We start from the raw sequence: 26,305 nt of genomic DNA, 5'->3' as shown, positions 1-26,305 counted from the left end.
TTTGGTTTTTTTTTTTTGGTGAGCTGCACAATCTTTTTTTTCCCCACACAGAGGCAATCTCTTCCCATTTGTCCCAGATAATTCACATTACAGCCTGTTTGAGGTGTGGCTCTTGCAGGAAGAGGCTCCAGGGGCCGTGTGGGGACATCTCAGTGAGGCCACAGCAGACTTGGGCCACTGGGACATTTTCTCCCAATAAATAAAAAAATGTGCATTTCAAACATTGTTTTCAATAGCCTGCCTGTACAACAAAGCACTTTTTTTTCTCCTTCTATTAATTTATTTAAGCCTGAGGTCAGGTTATCAACAACAATATTCTTAATTGGTGTGTAAACAAGGCTTCGCCTTGTTTTAAACTGACATGAGCTGGGGGTTCACTTCTCACTCACACTGTCCTAACTTGTTCTCCTCTAATTAAAAAGTAAATAAGAGGCACGAGACACCACTCTGCTGCAAGCTGCAGAGCAGGGCTGCTTCCTGGAGATATTTATTATGCATGCAAAATGAATTTAGCAAATGAATAAAATGCAAATATATGAGGAGAGCACAAAAACACGCTTTCCCAAAGACATTGAGAGCTGACCTTTTTAAGTGGAATATATTGCAATTAAAAATTCTGGTACTGGTTATGAATAAAAAGTCTTGTTTAAAAGTTTCTACAGGACACACATTAGACTTTGAAAAGTGCTTAAAAGTCCAAAGCAAAACAGGGGTAGTGCAAGATGTGAATAGAAGCATAATTTAAAACCCTTTGGAGCAGCAGGAGGCAGCATGTGTTACCTAATGTGGTATTTGACTGGTCTCTTTCAGTAAGGGCCCAGATTTATGAAAAAATTCCTGTAAACCTTTGCCCAAATGGCTGTGCAATATCTACACTTCTTATTAACTTAGGTCAGTTTGCAATCAGTATATTTGGAATAATGAGTACAAGATGCTTTGCAAGCGTGTGGCAAGCACATTTCTCTCTCTCTCAGGATTTTTCATAGAGGTGCACAGAGAGAAATGAAAGAAGAACAATTTCTATTTCTGCTCCTTATTTTTCCTATGTAAAATGTGTTCAGAGAATTGTTTACCTAGAGTAAATACTTGATTAGATTCTAGTGAGGATTGTTTGAGCCTGATGGTCAATCCAATCCACCAATATCTAAACTCTCGGGACAGGGCCACGAGTTGTATAAAAATTAGAGATAGAAAATGTAGTATATAGTTTTATATAGTATATTAATGTGTTTTAACATAGTTATAATAAATCATTCAAATTCTCAATTAAATGAAACATCATCATTTGTTCCCATTAAATTCAGCTACACTTACAATACAAGAAAATACTAGAAAATAAAATATAATAAAAATAAATATAATAAAAATAAAATAAAATAAAAAATGTGTGTGTAAGTGTGTAGGTGCTCCTGTAGCCAGCAGGGAGGGCAGCAGAGCCCAGGAGCAGTAGCAGTTCCCAGCCTCTGAGCTGGGCAAAGCTGATCCACTGGGCTGGGACCGTGCTTGGCTGAGTTCCTGCATCCCCCAGTCACCCCAGCAGTGGCACCTCCTAAAAATCACCCTCAGGTTGTGTTTGGAGCCCTTTCTGTCAATATTTCTGTCAATATTTCTGCCTGACAAGCCTCGTGCAAAGCTCAGGAGGAGGTGCAGGGGTGCTGGCAGTGCCACCCTGGCGCTGTGCTGCAGCCCCAGCCCCTGCAGGTTTTTCTTGGCTCTGCCCAGGTTCCAAAGCACAGGAGGAGCTTCTCTTGCATCCTTCCAGTGCCTGCTTTGTGTGGGCTGAAGAAATTGTGCTGCCTGCAGCATTCCGTGTTGGAATCCACCCCCTGGTTATATGAAAGCTTGATTACAGCATCCACAGAAAAGAAATCACAGCCTTTGGCTGTGATTTCTTTTCTGTGGATGCTGTAATCAAGCTGGTGCACCACTGCTCCAGCAACCACAGGGTTTTTGTTGCTGTTCCTTTGGTCACTTCTGTAGATTGGAGCTCTTGGGCATTCCCTGTTGAAGAGCTCCTGGCTGGCCTGTGAAGTTAAACATGTTATTTCAGTTGATTTTATTATTCCAAATGGTCTGCAGGTCTCTTCAGCAACACAAGGAGCAATAATATTGTTCTATGGTAGGAGAAAGTTATTTTGTCTTTATTATTAGCATTGAAACTGGCCCAAATCTGTTAAGTAAGCCCTGGGCCCTGCAGGAGTATGAGCATTTCTGTAACCTCCCAAAAACACACCCGAGTCTGGATCTCCAGCCCAGAGGGAAATATTTCAGTGTAACTGCTGTTTAACAGGTGATATTTTGTTTAAAAAGCACTGCAGATATAGCTATTTATCAGCCTTTCTATGAGTTTGGTTCAGGAATCAGGGTGGGATGGGCTGAGGAGCAGAAGAACCCGTGGCTCTGTGTAAGGGCTGCTCAGTGATAAGAAAAAAAAACCAAAAAACTGAATTATCAACAGTTTCCAGTTCCAAAACACAGCCCCCACCAGCTGCCAAAATTTGATTTAGTGTCAAATCCAAATTAAAACAAATGGGGCTCGTAGTTAACCCATCAGTTCATGACTGGGAATCCTTTTGCAGCCCTCTTTAATACCTGTAGTGACTCTGGCTCTTTTTTAAGGCAAATCAAAGTAAATTGCCAATTTTTTTTTTTTTTGCACGTCTCCACACATTTGCTCTCTTTTAAATGCTTGGGGCCAACTCGGAGAAGAAACAATGAGGAAGAAAATTACTTGTTCCAGATGAAACTCCTGTCCTTGTGTACAATGAATGACATATAAAAGTCAGATAATGATTATGTATTTTATTTCTGCTGACAGAAATGTTGGAAATAAGTTTTTAGTTTTCAAACTTCTGGCAATTTCTGTCTTTGTTTTTTATTTGTGTCTATAAATTGCTGTGGGTGGTATAAAAATGACAAATGGAGGAGGTAGCTGGTACTGTGTGAAGAACTGCAGTAAGAACTATAGAGAAAGAGTGAATTTTCTGTTGAATTTTATTTATCAGTTTTAATCAAGGCTCTCTGAAAACGCAGTTCTTTGTCCAGTTCCCACTTAGCCACCTAAAAACTGTGATTAAGATGCACTGCTGAGACCAGACCTTGCATGAATTTTACTTTGAGGACTTAAAAATCTCATCACTCTGTCCTGCAGCTTCCTTAATAATGTGTTTTATGTTGTCTATTCTGGCATCCCAAAGCCAGGCTGGCTTTTGGCAGTTGCAGTAATTAGCAGGTACAGCAGCTCACTCAGCAAAAAAGTGGAAGGCTGCATAAACATTCATGAAGTATTGAAAGATTTTTGTCTTTTCTAATAAATTCTGCCAACCTTACTTTTAATGAAGATCGAAGAATATTGTAATTTTTCTACACATTAAATATTCTAAGATATTAACTAGCTCTGGGTCTGCAGTCGCTGCCATTAAATGTTTCAGACCAACTTGATGTGTATTAATTTGGACAAAGTGTATTCACAGAGCTTTGATTTTGAAGGTAAATTTAATACAGAGCCGACAACAAATCAATGCATAAGCATCAGCAGGATAAGAAGCACAAAGAAAAACAATTAAGTTGTGCAGTTTAGAGAAAATTCTGGCTTTGGATGTGAGTGGGAATTGAGGAAAGCTAATTTGCTGATTTGTTTTGCAGGAGCTCAGTTGTTTAAGGCTTTTAGATGGGCTGTAATTAAAGCTGGTATTTCAGAGTCTTGTGCTGGTTCCTGCACTTGCTCTGCTCCCTTTGCTCTTCCCTGGAGAGAACTCTGGGTGTGTTGTGTAGCGTGTGTAGAATGGTTTCACTTAGGTAGATGTATCATTGAAAGGTATCAAATAGTTATTCTAATGATCAGCTTGTAGAAATTTGAGCCGGGTTCTGTTTTAGGTCTGGATTGAGTCTAATAATTCTGAATGTAACAGAGAATCAGGACAGAACAGCTTATTCATTAATAGGCTGCTTTTAAACTTGAGCATTTGAGAACCTGAATGTGCATTTAACCTCCCACACTTTGTGTGAGTCAGAAGTTTTTTACCATAATGTAATCTTTTTTTGCATAAAGTAATGATCTTCCCTTTCCCAGATGGGGAAATTTATATGAGTTTGGAGTCTGAGAGATGTGGTGAAATGCCCACCTACCTGCTGAGCCTAACCTATATTTTAGTTTTGGTTTATAACACAGATATGGGAACAGAATGAGATATTCATCAGTAGTTTTGTAACCTTTCAGTTCTTTGACCTCTATTTCTCATGCTGCTGAATGCTGCTGTCACTTGTTATTAACAGACTGAAATGCAAAGGAATGTAAAGACTCAAATGTATAAATAGAAGTAATTCTTCCACCCAGATTTCTATAATGCACCATAAAGTCCGGCAATTTAATGGCTGTGAGTCAGCTTGGATATGGAAAAAGCAAAATAAAAAATTGAGCAGAAGTAAAATTCAGCTGTTAAGAAATGTTACACCATTGACTTCCACTGCATGATTATCCCCTCTTCATCCTCTCCTTATGTCACCATCCATGCTATTGATTGTATAGATAATTCCTCCAAAGATTTAGTGACTCATGAAGCCAGGAGGCATCATATAAAATATTTTCTGTGTACTGCAGTACTGAACTTTCTGCTGCTCAGTGCCATCAGCTGCATTGATTAAATTGACCTGTTTCCACTTGAGAAAAGCCTTCAGATGCCTCAGCAGCGAGGCAGCCGTGGCTCAGCAGCAGCTGCCTGTCTGCTCACTGAGGATGGCATCAATAATGCACAGGGAACCATCTCCAGGCTGGAGGAGCAGTGGGGTTGGCATCACTTTTCCTGCTGGATGCCACCCGCAGCGGGCAGCGCCAGCCGCCCTGCGCCGGGACGCGCCCGCCGCGTGCTTGGCAGCGCTACGGGCACGGGACAGCTCTGGGACTTCTGGTTCTTTCTAAAGTCCTGTTTCAGCTGCACTGATGGAGTTTTCTTTCCCTGCTGCTCGCAGAGGGTGACGAGACAGGAGTGATGGACAGCCTGCTGGAGGCCTTGCAGTCGGGAGCGGCTTTCAGGGACCGCAGGAAACGAACGCCGCGCGCGCCAGGTAAGGGAACTGCTGCCAGCCCGGGGCAGGCTGAGCTTGTCTGGCACACACACAAACACTGCTTTGTGCCCACTTTTCACTGGGCACGTTGGCTGCTGTGGGGCACTGACTCACAAAGACACAAACACTGCTTTGTGCCCACTTTTCACTGGGCACATTGGCTGCTGTGGGGCAGTGACTCGCAGAGACACAAACACTGCTTTGTGCCCGCTTTTCACTGGGCACCTCTGCCTGCTGTGGGGCACTGACTTGCAGAGACACAAACACTGCTTTGTGCCCACTTTTCACTGGGCACGTTGGCTGCTGTGGGGCAGTGACTCGCAGAGACACAAACACTGCTTTGTGCCCGCTTTTCACTGGGCACCTCTGCCTGCTGTGGGGCAGTGACTCCTGTGAAAGCCCAGCACAGTCACAGATTTTTAACCTGCAGCTCCAGCCACTGGGTGCTCTAAGGGCTCCTGTTGTCTTTGAAATGGCATTTAAACATCCCTGCGCTAAGTGTGCTTAATTCTTACAGCTGTAAGTACAAATAATTCATTGTAGGTGGTGCCGTGAGGAGTGTTAGCTTCTTAACAGGTAAGACTTTGAGTGTTCGGCTGATCATCATTTCCAAGCACTGCTCGTGGGTGTGTTCTGCTCTGGTAGGAACTTCCAGTGTTTGTAGTCTTAAAAGTAAAAATACATTAAGATACCTTCATTTTCCTGAGGAGGACAATAGTATTGGACTGAACTTTGTCCACTTTACTGAGCAATTGCTTCCTCCTGCAAAGCTGATTTTGAGAAAATTGGAGAAGTTAATCAGTGGCAGTGTTTCCTTCATTCACGTCTCTGCTTACGATATTCCAGTGGCACACACTTTGTGAAATGCATTTGCTCTGCTTTCCCTTTTCATCAAAGCTCATGGTAACTGTGTTTTGCAACTTTTCATTTGAAACATGTCTTACAGTAAAAAATGCAGTCTTAAAAATCTACAGTTGAAGTTATTTGGCATAAAATCAAAAGTTTGGTTTGGATATGTTTGGCAGAAGAGAGTCATAAATAAGCCATGCTAATCCACCTGATCCTCAGTGAGCTGGGGTTAGGTTGATGTTGGCTGAGGAATTCTTTTAGAGGAACAGAAGAGTAAAGGCAAATTCTTTTACCCTCCTTAGTGGCAAAGGTAGTGCTTAATTATTTTTAATTTGCCATATGCATGATCTTATGGGAAAAAAAAAAAATACTTGATTTGTTCATATTATGAAGTAGATTCTGCTACAGTTCCAGGATCATTTTTAATTCAGGGCTTGTTTCTGCTCTCAGATCAGACGTGAAAGAACTCCTCGATCAAAATTTGTTTTTTTCCCTATCTTGAGAAGTATCATTTTGAGAGATGGTTTCTCTCTGTTGTGACTTGAGGAGACATTTGTCACCAAGTGGTGACAAAGCAAAGCTTCCCAGGGACCAGAGGAGACTGGACAAAATCTGCTGCAGCTGAGAAAGCCAAGAAGATAATTGAACCTGGGTCAAAACCAGGGATTTCCTCAGCAAAAATAGGGGACACAGCTAATTAAAAATCCCTTTGACTGATTTTCTGCTTTATGTAGTTACTTTGACATCTGTGTTTGGAATTTCATTGAGTCAGGTGATATTCCAGTGGGGCCTGGCTTTTAAATTTAAGGAGCTGATTGACTTTGGAGAACTCACTGTGAGAAAAGGACTGGGTCTTCAATTCCAAACTCTGGCCAGCTGTAAGGGTTCTGTAAGAGAAGGAAGCCATAAAGTAAAATTTCCAGGGGTAAGAATTGAGAATAGGATGCAGAAAATGTTAATCCTGATCAAATATCTCATTGCAACTTGCATGCAAATTTTCTCATGAGGTTTAGAAACATAGGTGACATCTAGTGAGAAACTTGTCTGCACTCCAGAAGGTGCCTAAAAATGTGGCTGTGACATTTCTGAGCAGTGAACTACAACATGAAAATCCTGGGACCACATTTACAACCTTCCACATCTCTCCTTCCAAAAAGGAGCAATGACAGTTCCCTCTCTGGTGCCACTCTGTCCTGCTGAGATCCAGCCAGTGAGATTGGAACAAATAATTCCATTGTGGTTCAGTGGAAGGAGGAAAAAAGGAAATAAAAGTCCTTGAAAGGAGAGACTGGGGGGTTTCTGGGCTTGCTGGGACGTGTGGTTGTGACTGGCAGATGGAATAACTCTGTCTGTGGCAGGGAACAGTGCAGGGGTTTTCATGGGAAAAAATAAATACAGGTGTTGCTATTTCCAAAGTTAGACTTGCCCAGCAAAGTTTTGGTTTTGAACTTGTCTTGGTTGCACATTATGTCTGAGAGGAAAATCCATTAATAGTTCTTTTCCCGTTTAGACACAGATATCATTTTTTCTGTGTCAGTTGTGGTTGTAGTTTAGCAAGGAGAAAAGTGAACTTCTGCTTGCTTATTTTTTGTAGTTTTGTTAATTCCTTGGTAACAGGCGGCCCCTACAGAAAGGCAAAAAAAACATCCAAACCCCTAAAAAACCCACAAAGAAAATGCCCCCAGAACCACTGAGCACTACAGTAGGTTCACTTCTGTATACTTTGCATGTGTGTGCTCTACATCTGTCTTTTTCCAAACTTGCTTATTCTGTTTGCATCTTCTCATGGTGAAAATTAAAACTGAGGAGTTTCACACCCTCACAGTGGCTGCAATCAGGTCATGGAAATTGAGCTTTTGTTGTGTTTTCTACCAGTGGTTTCACAAAGGAAATTTAACTCAGAAGGAGCAATCTATAGTATCACTTCTAGTGGTATTTTTGATCAGTTTGGTTCAAACTTCACAACTTAAAAAAAAAAAGGCAAAAAAACCCCTGTGTGTGTTCCCTGTGGCTTTAGGTGAGTGGGCTGGAGCTGGGAGAGATTAATTAATTTGGATAACAGAGCTCCAATTACTACAAAGGGGTGTCATTCCACCTCTTCAATTTGCCTTTTTTACAGGGGTTGCTGCTGTACCTTGTAGAATATTTGTGCTTACATGGTCATGCCTTTAAAATAATTTCTTTCAAACTAATTTCCAGTCAGATTCAGAACTGGGCAAGAGGTGCAGAAGGGAAGAGAGGGATTGCTCAACATTGCAGTATTCCTGCTGGGGAAAAATCAGATGGTGAAATGTACAGCCAGGTTCAGAAAAATAAAACCCATTTCGAAGATGTTTCACTGCATTCTGTTTGTTTGCTAAGGCTGGAAATGAAAAGCTACACTTTAATGGGCTGCATTACAACCCCAGATTTTTCCAGTAAAAATGGTTTTGTTATCAGGTCATGGAAGTAATAATAATAAATTCCTGCCCCCCTCCTCTGGTTTTACATTTCACTTTGTTCCTGTGTGTTCTTGCTGCTGGAGATTTCTCAGTGTGCAGGAACATTGTGTGGTTCCTCTCTCCTGAGCTCAGCACTCCACTTTATTGTTTCTGGCCACTGAATTTTAAGGAGAGAGATTGTCCTTTCAGTGGATTGCTTTGCTTAGAGAGCCTACAAAATAATAATTAGAAATCAGTTTCTAGAAATGTTGGTTCCTCTTCCAAAAATACACTTACATTTTGTAAGTTTGCCAATATTGCTATAATAAAGAACAGTTTTAGGTGACATTTATCACAGGGTGCCATTAAAATCTGCATCCAGCACTGCTGCTGCACAATAATCCCTGTCCTTTCTCCTGGCCCTGGGCTATGAAATTATTAAAAGAAGACCAATTCAGGAATAATTTTTTCTCTAAATTAGCTTAAGTGAATTTCTGCACAGAGTTAACTATTCTGCTAAGGTTCTTTCTATTAAGTTTTGAAGATTTTTGCCATGGAATTGTTTAACTTTTACAAGAGGAAAAAGGAGTTGTGCTAATAGAGTGTTGCTATTTTTAAGTGATTTTTTTTTTAAATTTTCATATGGCATTCAGACAATTTAATTTAAAATATGGGTTTAAGGATGTGGATGTTTTTCATTGCATCAGAATTTTAATAAAAGGTTATTGTTTTAGGAATATTGTGTCTTCTGCTTGGAGATACAGCTCTGCTTAAAGACTCACTTTTGCTAGTCTACCTTGCTAAAATAATTTTACCTTTGCACTGATTATAATAAATAAAATCTGGAGGATTAGTTTGGTTTCTGAGTGCACAATCCTCATTTACCTGAACCACATTCAAATAAAAACCTTCAGTCAAAGCAAATTTGCTTTCCTGAGAGCATTGTCAGTCATTCTGGATGTGACAGTTGTCTGAATAAACTGGGTTTTGATATGCTTGCATCTGTGAATTGGTGAGAATATCATAAATGTTAAAATGCAAGGAGGTGGGAGGTGCACTGAATCTGTGCTCAATAAAATGCCTTTCAGAGGAACAGATCCTTAACATTAAATACCTGTTATCAAGTTGGAAATATCTATTATGGGCCATAAAAATTCAGTCTTGAGTTTAGAAATCAGTTTGTATTTTAAACTTACTCAACTTTTCAAACATTTTTGCTTTTAGGAGCTGAGTTTTTAAAGGCATGTTTGCTATGCAGTTGTGTAATGGAGGATTTTTGCTTACAGTCAGGTGTTGTGGACTAATGGGACTCACACATGATCCAAGTGCTTCAAAATTACCACATCTGCAATAGCAAGAGCTAAACAAGATCTCCAGTGATAAATTTACTCATTTTGCTATCATGGCATTAGTGTAGATTTAAGTTTGCTTTTTATTTCTAAATATAAATATGGGCACCATTCCAATTGAATCTCAGCAAATTACCTGAGTCCTGAGAGCTCCATAAACAGTCCCAAAGCTGTTTAAAAATAGGTATTTGTGGTATAATCTATTTTTACTGTGTCTGCATTTGATCTTATGGCTTTTGTAATTAAAGGACTAGTTAGATAATACATTTTTCTGGTGGCCTGGCATGAAAGAAACTGCTTTAATACAGGGAGATTTTACTTGGTGTCTCTGCCCATGACAGGGGGTTGGAAATAGATGATTTTTAAGGTCCCTTGTGTCACACTATGGCATGAAATAACTCACACACAGATGCTAGATGTAAAAGAGGGAAGAACAGAACTAAAGAATAACTTTTTCTGACTCCACTATAAATAGAATAGCAAAAGTGACAGTGGATTGGAGTGTGCAACTGTCACCTCTCCAACCACACTGGTCAAATTAATAGTCTGTTAATTCTCTCTGCTCACAAAGAAGAATGCAAAACAATCATTATTTATATGAACAGTGTGAGGAAATTCAGCAGAAATACGTAGATATCAGAAGGCATAGAAAACTTTTCTAAGAACTTTCAAACTCTCAAAAGAACAAAACAACAGCCTTGCAGCCCAAACCTGAATTCTTTGAGTCTTCAGAGAAATTCTCCTTGCAGGCAGGAGGAGGAGAAGGGGACAGAAAGGGACTGGAGAGGTTCAGGCTGGGTGTTCCAGGTTTTTGGGTGGACACCAAATTCCCTGGAGCAGGCAAGGAGTGAAGAGGCTGCAGCAACACCTCAGGACCACAGGTTGGGTGGGCAGAAGGAAATTCAGGAATTCTGCCCATTTGCACAACTGCTTTCACCTCTGTGGGTGTGTTGCCCATCTCTGGAGATGGATTTGTTGTCTTTAAAATGGATTTTCTGCTCTTGGCATGCAGGGATTGTTCACGTGTTGGCCTAGAGCATGCCAAGCCTTTTTTTAGGTCTTGTGTTGTGAAATAGATTTATAGAAATAAAACAAAGCTTTTCTGAGAACCAGGGGACTCCTCCCAGTAAGCAGATTTTTGAGTGATCCAGGTGGAGGCTGCCAAGGTCACAGAGCAGGATTTTGTACAAGTTGGAGGTCACTCACCATTCTGAATTTATTTATTTTTTAATTCACACTGAATCTGAAAACTGTTCTATTTTAATGAGCTAGGTCCTGCTAGATGGGAAGGCCTCCATTTCCAGAGATTGCTAGCTGAGTTGTGGCTGCATCTTTATGCAGTAGCTGAAGTTAGAGGAACTTCTTTCACATGCACAGAAAGGATATTCATGCATTCATTTACCAACTACATGAGTAGTAATGAACGATATGCAAGGCTAACTTAATTTGCATTTGGCCATTTGAATTTTCTTTGTCAGTGCTGACAGTGTTATCATGCAATTATTGTGAAACACTTCTATTTGAAAAATTTTCTCCCACAGTTCTGTTTACTGAGGTAAAGCACATTGGCTTTAATATTTTAATATATATACATAATGAATGGAAAGGGAAGAGATGAAAATCACTGTTGCAGTGTATGACTTGGGAGGGGATTAATTGAAGTGACATTAGGTCCAAATGGTTATTTTGTAGATAGGGAGGATTTCTGTTCCATCCTGCTCAGGGCACACGGGGTAGATTTGAGTCCCCCAGCCTCAGCACGGAGCCACTGGCCCTGAGTTCTTAATTGTGGCTGTCATCTGAGCTGTAAGAACTTCATTAGTTTCCCTCCTGCAAAGGCAATATTTACCCTGTGGGTTAGGATGTAACAGAGCAAACCGTGAGACTTCTCATTTCCTTGTGGCATTAGCAGGAGAAAATAAGAAAAAAAACCCAAAATAACAATGCTCAGTTACAGAGTACTGATATCTGTTGTATTAACACAGATATCATCTTCAGCAGTTATGTCATTCTGTGAGAGGCCAGCATTGCAGTTGCCTCAAGTACTTTTATTTTCCTGACATTTTTAGTTTCATAATCATAATAATTTGTTCTCCTGCTGTTTTAGTTTCGTAATTTTTTGTTTCATAATAAATAAATGTATTTTCCTGATGTTTTTAGTTTTGTATCTTTCTAAGAGGATAATTTAAAGATCCAGCCCAGGTGTGCAGTGGCAGAGGGACAGGTCGAGGCCAGCAGTGTTTTTGGAGCAGCTTTGCAGAGGAGGACACCACGTGTGGGATGGACAGTGCAACCTGAATTCTGTGCTTAAACTTCTGCTGGTATTATGGTGCTCATTACAGGTGTGCTACCCAAAAGCAGAGTTTGGTCTTTATTGGTCTTTATAGCTTATTACAAGTGGAAAATGTTACCAATTTTGTGCTATAGATTTTATGATACCACCTCATCCTCAATTGGATTTCTTTTATGCTTCTAGGAATTTGGGAGAAGATCATTTCAGGGAGCAGGTTTGTGTATTGGCAGGTTGTTGGCCTGTTTTATCTGTGATTTTTTTTTTTTTTTTTTATTTTTTCATTTTTCTACAAAGCATCTCTGGCCATTTATTCACACCATGTTGGGCTTAGCAGCCTGCAGGCCTGACTTTGCATGGCAGTGCACTTTGTCAGGAGCATTCACTGCTGAGCTGAGGCCAGCTGGGATTTCAGGAGCTGTGTGAGGATGCCTTGGGAAGGCTGAGCTAGAACAGAGACCAGACAGAGCTACAGAATAAATCAGGGATTTATTAAAGCATCTCCTCCATGGATCCACCTCAGGCAGCACCAGAGCCCAGCCAGGGCTGCACCCAAATGACCCAAAATGGTCCCAAAATGCACGAGCGCTCCCGGGGCTCTCCCTGGGATCAGTTCTGCTCCATTGGCACCTTGGAGTTCATTGTCCCATTCCAGCTCCAGCCCATCAGTCCCACCCTGCTGGTTTTTCTCTCTCCAGCCCACGCTGTTTGTGCTCCTGGCCTGAGGTTTGGATCATTTGTCCTTGGTGCCCAGCTGGAGCAGGAATTGTTTTGTCTCTGCTCTGTGCAGAGCTCAGCATCCCCTGATCTGGAGCCCAGACTCACACACTAAAGCAGCACAGAACCTGAAAAATAGAAAAGCTAAAACCTGAGGCATCATCGAGACCTGGTCAATCATCATTTCAAACCCAATTTCCTGTCAGTATTTCCATTGCATTTCTGAAACTGCAGCACAGGTGGTTCATCTAATTATTGCACATTATTGCCTCAACATAATGTAGCTGAGCTGGTACATTTGTAATGTATGTAGCTCCAAAATTGCTCTCACATCCTGAGCACTATCATGCTGGTTAATTGTAGGACATTTGCACTGCTAGGTTGGTTCAGTTTCAATGCTGTTATATTTTAAAGGGTGCTGCAATTAGCGTGAAGTTATTTTTAATGATGACTAAAACCAGATGTGAGATATTGATGATGTGCATTAATAATAATTCTGATAGTTCTGTATTTTAGAGTAACTAGTTTCAAATTCCAGAATTGCTTTTATTCTGTAAAAAACACACACCAACCTTAAAAGAGCTGGTTTTATTTTGCCATCCTCAAAACACAGTGCAGAAGTGAACCTTTGATATGGTTTGTTGATCTTCTCAGTAGAAGATCTCTGCATGTTACACAGCTGATTTCTCTTTTGGAGGAAAAAGTGATATAATAGGCTTTGATATAAGGTTTTGTAAGAACATTATCACTAATATATCTATTAGTGTGTGCATTAGCTCATCTCCTTTACCCTCTCATGGAAGTATATAATGTCATAATATTGTTATTTAAAAACTATATACACACACTGTATAGTGCCTTCCAGATGGAGGCTAAAAATAACAAAGATACTAGAGTTCTTCCTTAATCCACATTATATTCACTTCTCATTTTCTCTGTGATTTCTGTATTTTTTCCTTCCATTTCTTGTTGCATTGGCTATTTCTTCTGTTGGTGAAGATTCTATTTAAATAATTATAAGGAGAGTATATAAAATTTTACAATGCTGTCTATGTGTCTGTAATTCCATGAATATATTACTGGAGTGGAATGTCAGCCTTCCTGCATTTTCCCCTACAAATTTAAATTACAAATTAAAATAGACATACCACACTGAAATGGGGAAAATGTTCAGTCATTGTGAGGATGATTTTTTTCCATTTTAAAGGGAACAGGTTTCTAAAATAACATAATAGGGAAAAAAGCCATTATTGCCAGCATTCCCTCAGGAGAGGGAGAAATAATTCAGCTTGGCCACAGCATTTTCAGTTCTGTGATCAGGTTACACTGTCAGCTCAGCTGGCTTTAGGCTCTGTAAGAATTACGTCCAAAGCAGGATGGGATGGAGGACCCAAAAGGTCCCTCTGACTTCACATAGCAGAATTTGAGTCTGAGAACAGCAGCAAATTCCATCATTACTGGGGACTGATTAAAATCCAGCAAGGTGTTCAATCAACAATTTGGAAAAATAATTATTTCCTTACGAAAGAAACAAAACAAGACAAACCGCCCAAAAAAAGAAAAAAAAGCTACCAAAAAACACCAGAAAAAGAAAAACCGCCTGGATCTGATGATTCACTCCTGAAAAATATATTATCATCCCTGTCAGACATTGCAAAGATGACTGGCAATTTCTTCCCCTGTGAAATCTGTTCATTACAAGATGGTTTTGACAAAAGCTTATTTTATTTTTAAATCTACTTTACCAGAGTGTAAACCTTAAAGGGAGATTTACTAGAAGTTTCAATTTTTTCTCCTAATGGATAACCACTCAGAAGGAAGGTGGAATTATGGTTATGGAGTCTTCTGAATATTTACTTCCTGTTGAAATAATAGAGACACTATTACTGAGGAACAGACATTTCAAAGAAAGATCTCTCTTTGCTGAAGGCAATCATCATTTTGTTTTAAAGGAGCAGCAGCTCATCCTCTCAGTGAACAGACATGAATCCATTTCTGAGTTGTCTTTAAACTTCTCAAGAAAACCCCTTGAAATGTTGTTAAAGAACCAGGAAGGTCTGCAGCACGAGGGGGGAGGATTTTGGGAGCGGAGGAACCTTTGTAAAGCACATTTAGCAGCTTGCAGGAATTGCATTTGTGCTAAACCCTCGTGGGTAGGGCAGCAGTGAAAGGAGGAGCAGGCAAAGACCAAGCAGGGCTGTGCAACACAAAGCCTGTTCTGGAGGAATTGTGCAGGCAGGTGTGGGAAATGAATTTGTAGGGAATTTTAGGGACTCTTTGTAGGTCTGTTGTGGCTTTTTTGTAGTTGTTCATGTATGAATTTTTTGAGAGTATTTAATTTTTTCTGTTTAAGAGGTTATTGATCTATTTAAATGGGCTGATTGGTTTTTTATGATTACTTTAGAGTGATAGGTGTTGATGTGGTGTCTGTCAAAAGCTGATTTTTATCTTCATCTTTTATTGGGATAACACATCCTTCATACTGTGATGGCTTTCTGTACTATGGAGACAGATGGTTGTTGATTTTCTTTTGGGAGAGGGAATTATAACGTCTCTATTATAACATCTTCATTATTACATCTGTATTATCTCACCCTTCACATAAAACTAAAAACAGAATAAAGATTTTTAAACCCCCTCTCAGTTTCCCCATCTCTGGGTCAGAAAAAGGCTTTATCCAACAAGGGCTGCTGTCCAAGGTCTGCAAACTGCAGTTCCATGCAGACTGAGCTGGAGGGTGAAATTAAACTGTGGGAGAACAAAAGCCTTTAGGAAAGGACAGGCTCTCCCTGTCCTTTGGGTGCCCACTTTGTGCAAAACCTCAGCATTAAATGCCCACTGAGACCTCTCTGTTTTGCCACGTGAGAGCTGTGCCCACCTGCACAGATCTGAGGGAAATCCTCCAGGAAGGTTCAGTGCACCCCAGGCTTTTGGGGTTATTTTTTGTCCTGCTGTGGGGTTTGACTTTGCTGTCATTCCCAGGAACATTGAATTTTCAGAGAGCTCCCCAGAATTCCTTCACGTGCCAGCAGGAATTTTGAATTTTCCCTGGTGGCTCTCCAGAGGCAGCTCCTTGGGAGGGTTTGTTCTTCCTGTGGTGCTTTCAGACTTGCTTTGCCTTCACTCCTGCCCTGTTATTTCAGGATGAACACAGGGGAGATGTAATAAAGCATAAAGCACCTTGTGTTTCTTAAGCAATTTTGGAAACCCCTTGGGGCACCACAGCTCCTGTGCTCTGGCAGTTCTCTTGCTTGCTGTCCAGTGCCTGATTTTGGAGCCCTTTTTGCCCTCCAGATGTCAGCATCTGGACACCTTCCAGACACTTTGAATTTTTGTGTGTGGCTGGGATCCCTGACTCAGAAAAACCTGTTGACATTTTCAGGGAAGCAACAGTTTAAACCGTTTAAAGTATCTATAACTTGAGGTAAAAAGTTGTTTGTTTTTTTTTAAATAATTTTAAAATCAACCCACAACCCAAACAAAACAACAACAAACCCACCCATAATTTTGTTTAGGGCCTTCAGCTGCTGGAAGTGTCCTCTGGCCCTTGTAGTTGTGAATAGAGTTGGTATCAAACTCAGGAGGAGTTAGAACAGGACAAAAATAGTTGAAATGTGGATGTGTCTGGTAATTTTTCCAAAGCACATCTCCCATGCCCTGCAGTTGCTTTGCAGTTCATGTGAATTGAGGAACAAAGAGACCAAAGTCATGCTTGCATATTCATGTCTTTGTCTCAAAGAGGCTCATGGATGGTGGAAAAATGGAGAAATTATCCCAAAGCTGCCACAGGATCAAAATATCTCAGAAATGATGCAAGAGGATTTTTAAGGATCACTGAAATATCAATCTGAGAGAAAAGTTCCTGCAAAACATTGATAATAAGGCAGTGTTGCTCTGAAAATTACATGTAGAGAAGTGTAAGAATCTGTGGATTTTAATTGCATGTTGTCATTCTTTAAACACGATGGCTGCAACTTTAGATTGCTGAGTACTTTTTAAAAATGAACTTATAAAGGAACCTATAGAAGGTAGAGTACATTTGAAAAATATTGTTTGAACAGTGTGTGTTTTCTAACATAAAATAACTTTTGTAGGGCTTAGGACTGCAGAATTTGAATATGGCACAGCATGCTGTAAATGAAAACAGGAGCTCTTAAAATGTTTTAATTTTTTTTTCTTCCAAAGATTAAGGAGGTATACAGTAGAATGAATTTCAAAAGGAATTAGGAGCTTCTAATTACCTTCCTCAGACAATAACTGGACAGTACTTTAGGCAGATCTGGTAAATTTGCACACATTCCCAGGTTCTTGTTTGACTTCACTGATGTTCTAAGGAGTGCCACGAACCCAGTGGAAGCTGGGATCTGCTCCAGCAAAGGATTTAATGGTCCAGTATTCCATTTATAAAAGATGAACTGCCTAAAACACCTTTTTTTTTAACTTGCAAGTGAACAAAAGGCAGTTTAATCTCAATAGAAGCCTCTGAATACAGGAAAGAAAAATAAGAGCTGCAGCTATTAACAGGTTGTATTTAATATGGAAACAAGAAACACTTGTAGGAATGTTTAGAACTCAATTATTTGATTGTAAAAGCAGTAGCACATAGGGACCGAGTGTGAACAGAAGTTCTGTTTAAAAAAAAGAAAATCTTTTATCTGGAAATCAAATTAACAGCTGGTATTAATGTGTACAGGTTGCATCAGGAATTGAAATGCAGAGAGGGCTCTGGTTTCTCTTCCCAAAACCAGCCCGAGCACCACCCATTCCAGCAAGAACACGATCACACTGCTGCAGACTGGAAGATAAACCTGCTTTTGTTCCTTCAAAATTATATTTTTTTTTTTGTTTTCTAACAGTCTTTTTGAAATCATCATTTTAGATTAATTTTTTACCAGATTTTCCTTACAGATATGAATGTCTTTATAATGGACTTATCTTCAAGTGCAATTCCTGTTCCCCAGTATTTTTTTCCTTTATTTAAAGCATGATATAAAATAGAGAAGCAATAGAAAATATGATGTTTATGGGACTGTGTAGCCTTTTGATTTCCACTTTCAACTCCTTTTTTCTGTACATAGATAACTCACAGAAATCACAGAATATTCTGAGTTGGGAGGGACCTAAAGGGATCATCAAATCCAGGTGTTAAGTGAATGGCCATGCAGGGACTGACCCCTTACCTTTGGTGGTTTTAGCACCTGGCTTTGACCAGCTGAGCTCATCTCTATTTAGAAATATATATATATATTTAGGGGGGGGTTTAAATGTTTATTAGAAAGGGCTTTGCCTCAACAATTGGCATGAAAAGGTTTCATTTTGATATTTTTTTAAGAAGAAATCTCTCCCAATAGCTCACTGTTACTATCAGTACTTCAGGTTAAGTGTAAATACTCTGGGCTCTGGCTTTAGCCTTTTGAAAATGACTTGCTATGAATTTACTGTAATGATGGGCTAATTAGTTAAAGTCCAGTGAGTTTAGCTAAACACGCAGTGTTTGATTTAGAGAGATAAATCTGTGCTCTGTCAACCTTTCCAGGCAGAACCCTGCTCCCAACAGTGTGTGACAGGTCGTGAGCCCGGGGATGTGCTGCAGAGCAGCTCAGCTCAGCCCTTCACCCTTGACTAGTCATTTCCCTCGTGGAGCAGAATCCACAACTGCCAGCTGGGGAGTGGGGAGACCCAAGGAAACCTTCCAAGCTTCCTTTCCTGCTCCCACGCAGCAGGAGATGCTTTGGAGGTGGTGGCTGGAACTCACCTTGCTGTGTTTTGGGGGTTTGGTAGCTGCACACCCTCTCTTTGCCCTGTATATTCTGAAATATCTTTATTTAGAAATGCTCTGCTATAAATAAGACTCTGTAAGCATTTTTAACGTTTTACATTTTTAGGATTATACCGTTCCAAAAGATAATTTCAGAAATATGTTCACGATTGAGGTGCTCACACTTCACCAGACAAATCAAAACCCCCAAACCTTATTTAGCTCATCTGGATGGTTTTTATCGGAAGGAAAGTGATGGGCTGTTCCTGTTGTAGTTCCAGGCACACAGAAAGGTGCATTTAAATCCATGATTTGCTGTCCCTGTTGGTGGGGAGATAAAAGTCAGTGGGACAGGGTGCTGTGCTGTGGGTGAGCAGGAGCACTGGATAAAAGCAGCTTTTTTGAGACAGCATCAAAGCCCCCAGCAGCAAAACCCTTTTTGCTCGAGCAGCCTGCCCCAGGAAGAGCTTGCTCTTGGCCACAGATGAGAGCAGTTGTTTAAGAAAGAAACAAACAACAAAAAGACCCACAAATGTCATCCTGTACACAGGATTTTCTGACAGTTCTCTGTAGAAATCCTGTCGTTTTAGCAAATGAATAAATTGGAAGGGGCACCTGGGAAGAGCCCTTATGGCTTAAGGAGAAAATGACACTGTCTGGATTCTGGTTTGCAATGAAAATTAATGAAAAAATAATGAAAATTAACGTTCAAAAAGTGAATAACTGAACTAACTTGTACAAACAGCAAGCTTATCCCTTCAATATTTGATGGAGCTGTAAGCAGTGAAGGCTGTGATGTGCTGAAGTGATGTCAGCAGAAGCTCTGGGCTGGGCAGGTGTTCCCAGTTTGTGTCCCAGTGCTGCCACTGGGGCCCTGTGGGTACCACTAGGTGGAACCATCAACCCTCCCTTCCTGCCAGGAGAAACTCACAGCTCAGTCTTTCAAAAGGATCCAAGCCAAGAAGGGTTTTTTGTGGCTTTTTTTTTTTTTTTTTTTTTTTTTTTTTTTTTTTTTTTTGTGTGTGTGTGTGTCTGTGAGCAAAGGAATAAATTGCTGCCTGCTTGGCTGAAATTGTTTTTACTAAAATAGGCAATGCAATCTTTCCTGTATGACCACTGGGATTATGTGCACTGGCAGTAAGGCAACCTTTGCAGTGTTCTCACCCCAAAGTTTTTGGGTTTGTGTCCCAGTTCCTGGCTAAAATCCCCTTTCACAGTGTATAATCACTTCTCCAAAAATTAAGCTAGGCTTTAATATAAATTTCTTTTTTTCCCAGGTTTTTGAATGAGTAGTGTCAGTGATGGAGAGCCTTAGAAATACAGTTTCTAGGATCACATGTAATACTTTTATACTTTATTTCCCTTCTTAACAAAAGAACAAATGGTTTTTCATTAGGGAAAACTTGAATTCCAGACTATGACTGTGAGTAAGGGGTAAGATTTCTTGATTTATTCTAATTCTCTGTGTTTGCTTGCATTGTGCTATATTGTACACAATCTTTCCTGCAGAAATTAGTCCTTCAGTGCTGTCACAAGGCTGTGCTCACTCCAGCTGCAGAGCCCTGACACGTTGCTGGACATGGGCACCTCTTGTGAAATGATGCAACAGCACTAAAAATAATTGCACCTTGAAATCGGGAACATCAAAGAATGGCAACAGTTTGTCATTGTGCTTTTTCTTTCTTTCATGGCCAGCAATGATTGTAGTAAAAGATGAGCAGAAAAGAACTTTTATGGTGAGAATAGTTCCCTATGTCTTATATTCTTTCTTTCTTTCTGTCTTTGGTGCAGCAAAGGGGGAGCTTTTCATGTGGGGACCCACAGAATGCAGCTGCAGACAGCAGGGGGAAGAGTTTGGTCAAATTGCCACTCCACCAAACATCTTTAAAACAAAACAAAAAAAATTTACGTTGCCAATGACAAATCCGAGCTGAAAGTTGGCCTTGCCTGTTGTCATTCATTGCCATTCATATTTAGGAAGCAGACTGCTGTGATAATTGATTTGATGGTCCAGCTTGAGTGGAAGCACTTCTGGGCATAGCAGGCCTCAGAGATGCCAAAAAAGAAGAAAAGGTGGGAATGAAATAATGCACTACTTTCTCCTCAGAGGCATGTGGCCCAGTTTTTGAGAACAGAAAAACATGCTTTAGAAGAAGAAAGAAAAAAAACTTAGTAACTCAGTAATAAGTACAAAAATGACCATATAGCCTCAGTCAGATAAAAATAGGCATTCAAAGAGAGACAATGAGTGTACATATTTTACTGGCAGGTGAATAATAGGAGAATGCTGTGGAAATAATCTGATTTTTAACGGACTCTGTCCAAGGGAGTACCTTTCTTGATTCTTTTTTTTTGTGTAACAACAAAAGAGGCTCTCTTTCCTCAAAACACAGACACAAAATAAAAACCAGCAAAAAAAAAAAAAAAAAAAAAAAAAATGTTTAATTTTTTTCTAAGCTTTCCAAAAAGGAATTGATAGTTTGGAAGAAGGGAAGGAATGCAATTATTGAATTGGAAAGGCAGTCGGTGTGCTTGGATTATGTGAACTCCCGTTGGGTTTATTTACCTCGAGCATAGGTGATAATGAGGCTTTTCCCTGTTTTTCTGCCATGGGGCAGTGTTCACCCTCAGCCTCCTGCTGCTGTGAATAACTCAGGGCACTGAGTGCTAGCTGGGGGAAAAAGTAGATTAAAAAACTTTTGTATTCAGTGCTTGACCTCTTAATCACGACTGCCAGCACCCTTTCATCGATTTAAAGAGCCAAACAAAGCCAGATCAGCCGTGAGCCCCTGGAACACAGAGCTGTAATCAGAACTAGTTTGTCTTTTGAGTGATGCTTGTTTACTTGCAAAACCAGTGTGGTCCCTCAATTTGCTGAACTCTTTGTATTCATAGTCCTGGTTCTTTTACCCAGGGCAAGCAGAGGGAACCGAAATGTGCCAGTAAAGATGGGAAAAGCAGAGCTGATGGAGGAGCAGGAGGCTGGGGTGTGCTGCTCCAGGTCATACATGAAAATTACTCTGATTTTCAGGGGGTGAAGGAACGATCCTGCCTTCATGAGGTGACAGCTAGTGTAAGCACAGAATGTATTCTACACTTAGAAAAGAGTCTGCAAAAACATACTTGTTTATTAGGAGAAAATATCAGTTTTTCTTACATGTTAGGACTTTTAAAATTCCTTTTTTATATATTGGAAGCAGTAGCTCAGAGTTTCATAAGCCATTAAACATCTGAAAGTGATATAACCCGTGTGCCATTCTTCCTTTGAATTCTTCTTGCTTTCTATCTGGTTTATCTATAAAATTCCTTTTTAAGTCTCAGAACACTCTATTAAATTGATGGATAGGAAACATGTTTACAGTTTTTCCCAATGCCTATTACCTATATTAAATGGTGCCTTTCCACTCTAAACCAATCTGTGAGTGCCAACATCACCAAGAACATGGAGGCGAGGAAGGAGAAAGAGGGAGGACAGGGCAGGCCCAAATCCCAAATCCATCTTAAAACCTCTGACCCCCATGTACAAAACCAAAACCCCCCTGTACAGCACTCAAAAATTCTTCCCTCTACTTTGTGACTACTTCTACTCTAATATCTAAACTTTTGTGACTTCTTGTTCTTCCTGCAAGGTTGGTAACTCGTTCCATGGTTCAAACCCAAAATCACAGCTGTGTCCAGCTGCCTGCCAGGGTCTCAAATGCTTCTGACCTGGGCCCGGAACCTCTGAAAATGTCTGAGGGACATTTTGAGTTCCCACACTGTCACAGTGGATTTGGAGCTGCCCTGAAGGACCTGCTGTCCCTCTCCCTGCTGTCCCTCTCCCTGGTGCCCAGAGGAGCTCAGGGGATGCTGGCTCAGGGTTGGGCTGAGCCCAGCCTATTGCCAGGTGTCAAAACACATCAGGGGAAGCTCCAGGTTCTGGGACTGGTTAAGTGTGCTTTCTGTGCTGTCACATCATTTTTAATAGTCACCTGCAACTGCTGCGTCATAAAAGGAACCCGTCCAAAGCTCTGCTCAAAGCAAAGCAGAGATCAGCACAAAAGCACACGATTTAAAAAGGAAGAAAGCTATTGGAAGGTGACAGCTGGAATTCCAGCGCTTAATCTGTGTAATTAAAACTTTTCTGAGGAGCAGGAAAAGCAGGTTGGACTTGAGGTAGTTTTAGGAGTTAATTAGCAAGGTCTTTTTGAATATTAAGAATGCCTTTGAAGGATAAAGTTTAAAAAACTAGTTCAGGGCTTTCAAACAGCATAAATTAAGACAGAAACTTTCTTTTTACACATCCTCAAGATGCAGACAGAGTCATCCTCCCTAACAGTGCCATTTCCTTCCATCAGAAATATAATCATAGATCCTCCTCAATGTCTGATCTTCATAAGGATTTATTAGCTTGCTAACAGTGCAGTGGTAATTTAACTGGAAATAATATTTTACAAGAGGTTTTTTTTGCACATTCACCATTGCAAATACTGAAGTCAGTAGCTCTTAAGCCATAAAGTGAGTTTCTTCCTGGGCTGGGTACTGGGATATATCACCAATATTGAAAACAGCAGCCTGCATATTTCAAGGGACAGCAGAGAATTATAGAGTGCTTTGGGCTGTATGGGAGCTTAAAAAGCACCTAAACCATCCCAGCCCCCCTGCCCCACCTCCCATCAGCCCAGTTTGCTCAAAGCCTTTTTTTACTGGGATACCCCAGGAGGGGAGGGGGCAGCGACAGCCAGTGTCTCAGCACCCTCACCATGAAGAAATTCCTCCCAAAATCCCATCCAGCCCTGCCCCCTGCACTCTGGAGCCATCCCTGGGCCTGTCACTCCATGCTCTTGTCACAAGTGCCCCTCCAGCTCCAGTGCAGCCCCTTTAGGCCCTGGAAAGGGCTCTGAGCTCTCCCCTGAGCCTTCTTTTCTAAAAGTTCTGCCTTTTTCCAGGGGAAAGCAGCTGAAAATACAGCCTTGCTTCTTCTCACGCAGCTCTGGTGGGGTTTTGTAAGCATTTGCCAAGAAATAAAACTTAAGTACACTGAAAATCTGGGGCCATATCTCTTAAAACATATGGAGAGTATGGGCTTGTTCAGTTCATATTTTATCTGGGTTTATGCTTTGTTTTGTGAATGCACTCACTTTCACGGGGAAAAAGAGCCCTGTGTTTCTTTTACATGGCTATGTGGGCAAAATTTAGAAGATGTACTTTACTTTCACTCACTTTTTATTAGTTTTGATGTACTCAACTCTTACAGAATTTCTCACCTGTGAGTTGTTTTAAACAGCTGTTACAGCAGCAGAGTGCATCTTGATATGAAACTAAATTAATTCACCTGTTTTTTTACCTGTGGGTTTAGAAAGCAAATCAACATCAGAATTGTCTATCAACAATAAATATATCAAAGCAGGACACACTCAATGAACTGCAGTAAAGTTTCTTGTGCTATCTTCAGACATGGTTTAAAGAGGAGTGTCCTGTCCTTTAGGTGGGAACTCCAGAGGAACTGCAGAATTTCATAGAACTCAATCATTCACAAGGCATTATTTAAGTATATTTTAGAAGAACATCCAATCCATTGAGCACTTAAGCTTCCCAAATGTCCAGATTTAGAAAAAAAAAATTCAACAGGCTTCAAAACTACTCGATGAAGAGTCAAAAATATCCAGCTCTGAAAAGGAAGATGAAGGCATAAATTAGTATTTGAAGTTTTACCTCTGCCCAGTGGTGAATTATTTAGAAATGTTTCACTGATTGCTTCATGAATCAGTACTCCTTAAAAATGCTCTAGAAATTTATAAACAGAACTGTCCAAAAGTAAAATGCTCAGCTTCTAGGATGAGGGGGCTATCAGGATTCCTAGTTAGAGGAAGCAAATGACAAAAAAAAAAACCAAAAAAAAAAAAACCACCCAAGAATAACAACAAAACCCAAGTCTGAAGTACATTATAAAGCAGTGTAAAAATAGCAGAATTTCATGGCAATGGAGGCATTTTCCCAGCTCTGTGTGGAGGTGCTGGTGAAGAGGCACGTTCCAGCTGTGGTCTCAGCTGTGCTCAGACACCAAGGATGGAAATTTGTTACCCTGGAGAGCTGCAGCCCCAGCCCAGTTTGGCCCCACAGCTCTGCAGATTATTTACCAATTAAAAGGATGTTTGGCCTGCAGAGAAAGCTTTCATGGTTTGTACCTGAGGTGTGTTGCAGAAATAGTGTCAAGCATGAAATAATTGATTCATTTGTTCAGAGCTGTGAGGTTTGTGGCAATACAAGAAGAGGCAGAACCTCGTGGCGGAGCGTATGTCACGTCTCCTCTCTGTTACACTTCAGCTCCATTATTTAGGATTTTTGGATGCCTTTTCTTTGGTAATGTCTGCCTCAGAATCAGAGAGAGTGACTCTGATGCTCGTGGTGTTTGTCAGTGTGCCCTTGCCCCGGTTTTAGCAGGAATGATGAAGAAATGCTCCGTGGCATGTCACACACAGCAGGACCTCAGCCAGCCTGTGAATGGAGCAGGCAAATCTCTGAGGAAAACGCTCCCTGAGCAGGGCTGATGTATTTAAGAACATATTTTAGACAACCTGTCTGTGGTGCAAATTAAAGATGTGAGAGGTAAAACACTTTTAACATAAATGTCAAAACATTTTATCATTCAAAAAGCACCGTGTCTTTTTTATCTGTCACTTCTTGATGCTGTGGAAGGGGCAATCTTCAGGCCTTAAATGTCATTTTTGCTCTGCAGAAAACAAGACCAAAATCTCTCTGTGAATCTGTGAATCTGTGTTGGATTCTATATAGACAAATACACGCGTGTGTCAAAAATTCTGTGGTGGCACCAATATTTCATGAAGGTACAAAATTTTACACTGACTCAAAGCAGACAGTTCAAGACTGGCTCTGCATGCAGAAATAACCCAAAATGTCCAATAATTTCTATAAGAAAGCTAAGATGTAGTTTTAATATGTTAATTTATTTTAGCTGACTTGTAAATTTTCCTTTTAAGATAAGCCATATACTGCCTGTAGTTTTAGTGTCACCTTGCCATTTATCTGACTGTCATCATGCTTTGAAGAAAATGTTTAAATTGCAAAATAATTATGTCTTTAAATATTAGTTCAATTTGTCTTTATTTCTCATTTTCTACACAAAAAGTTTTTTGCTGCTTTTTCTCTTTTTGGCCATAAAATTCACTAAGCTGTTCAATTAGTGACGTTTTCCATTGAAGCTATTTCCCCTGCTTGGTGATCTGACTCCATCTCAGGTTATTTGTGGGCTTTAGCCAGACTTAGATGAGTACAGAAGTGACCTATATATATATATATATATATATATATAAATATATATATATATATATATATACAAACCAAACCCCAAGAAAATATCATCCCAAATGCTATTCTTCTGTTGGGTTTATTTCTATTTTGGCTACACAGTGGGCAAGGTAATGGCAACATCTTCTAGCAATATTTATCTTTTTAACTCTGTTTTAGTTTCTTTAATGAAAGCAGGGTTTTTATCTGGGACAGATATAAATCCTGATGTGTGCATTAAACGTGTGCTGAGCTGGCCAGCCTCATGTGGAGTGCAGAGATGGAAATTCTCTCTTTTGTCTGTCACTGGTAAACACTCTGTGCTCCGTGAGAAGAAATATTTCTATCATCAATGGAAGTAAGATTGATTGCTCCAAGAGTTGTCAATTGGGGTTCATTTTAAATCCATTTTCACATTAAATCCCTGTTTGTCAGAGTTTTTTTGGGCTCCTGGAGCAAACCCCACCCCAGGCTCTGCAGTCAGATTTTAACCCAAGGCTTTTGCAGCTGACAGAAACCCTTTCAAAGTTCATTTTCCTGTGGTGAGCTTCCAGGTGACAAGTTGCTATAA

General features: G+C 40.3%; 1 protein-coding gene across 5 annotated transcripts in view; it reads left to right on the top strand.

Moving 5' to 3' along the window:
• DIAPH2 (diaphanous related formin 2) overlaps positions 1-26,305 on the top strand; it is a 165,256-nt gene that overhangs the window by 112,680 nt on the left and 26,271 nt on the right. For all 5 annotated transcript variants that reach the window (XM_077786471.2, XM_077786470.2, XM_077786469.2 and 2 more), the window contains one exon: positions 4,969-5,064. In XM_077786471.2, coding sequence (XP_077642597.2) covers positions 4,969-5,064 — 96 coding nt within the window. The remainder of the gene's footprint in view (positions 1-4,968; positions 5,065-26,305) is intronic.

Source organism: Lonchura striata, chromosome 4A (assembly GCF_050655825.1).
Source record: "Lonchura striata isolate lonStrDom1 chromosome 4A, ASM5065582v1, whole genome shotgun sequence".
Classification (NCBI taxonomy): Eukaryota; Metazoa; Chordata; class Aves; order Passeriformes; family Estrildidae; genus Lonchura; species Lonchura striata.
This window is presented reverse-complemented; position numbering and strand designations above follow the sequence as displayed.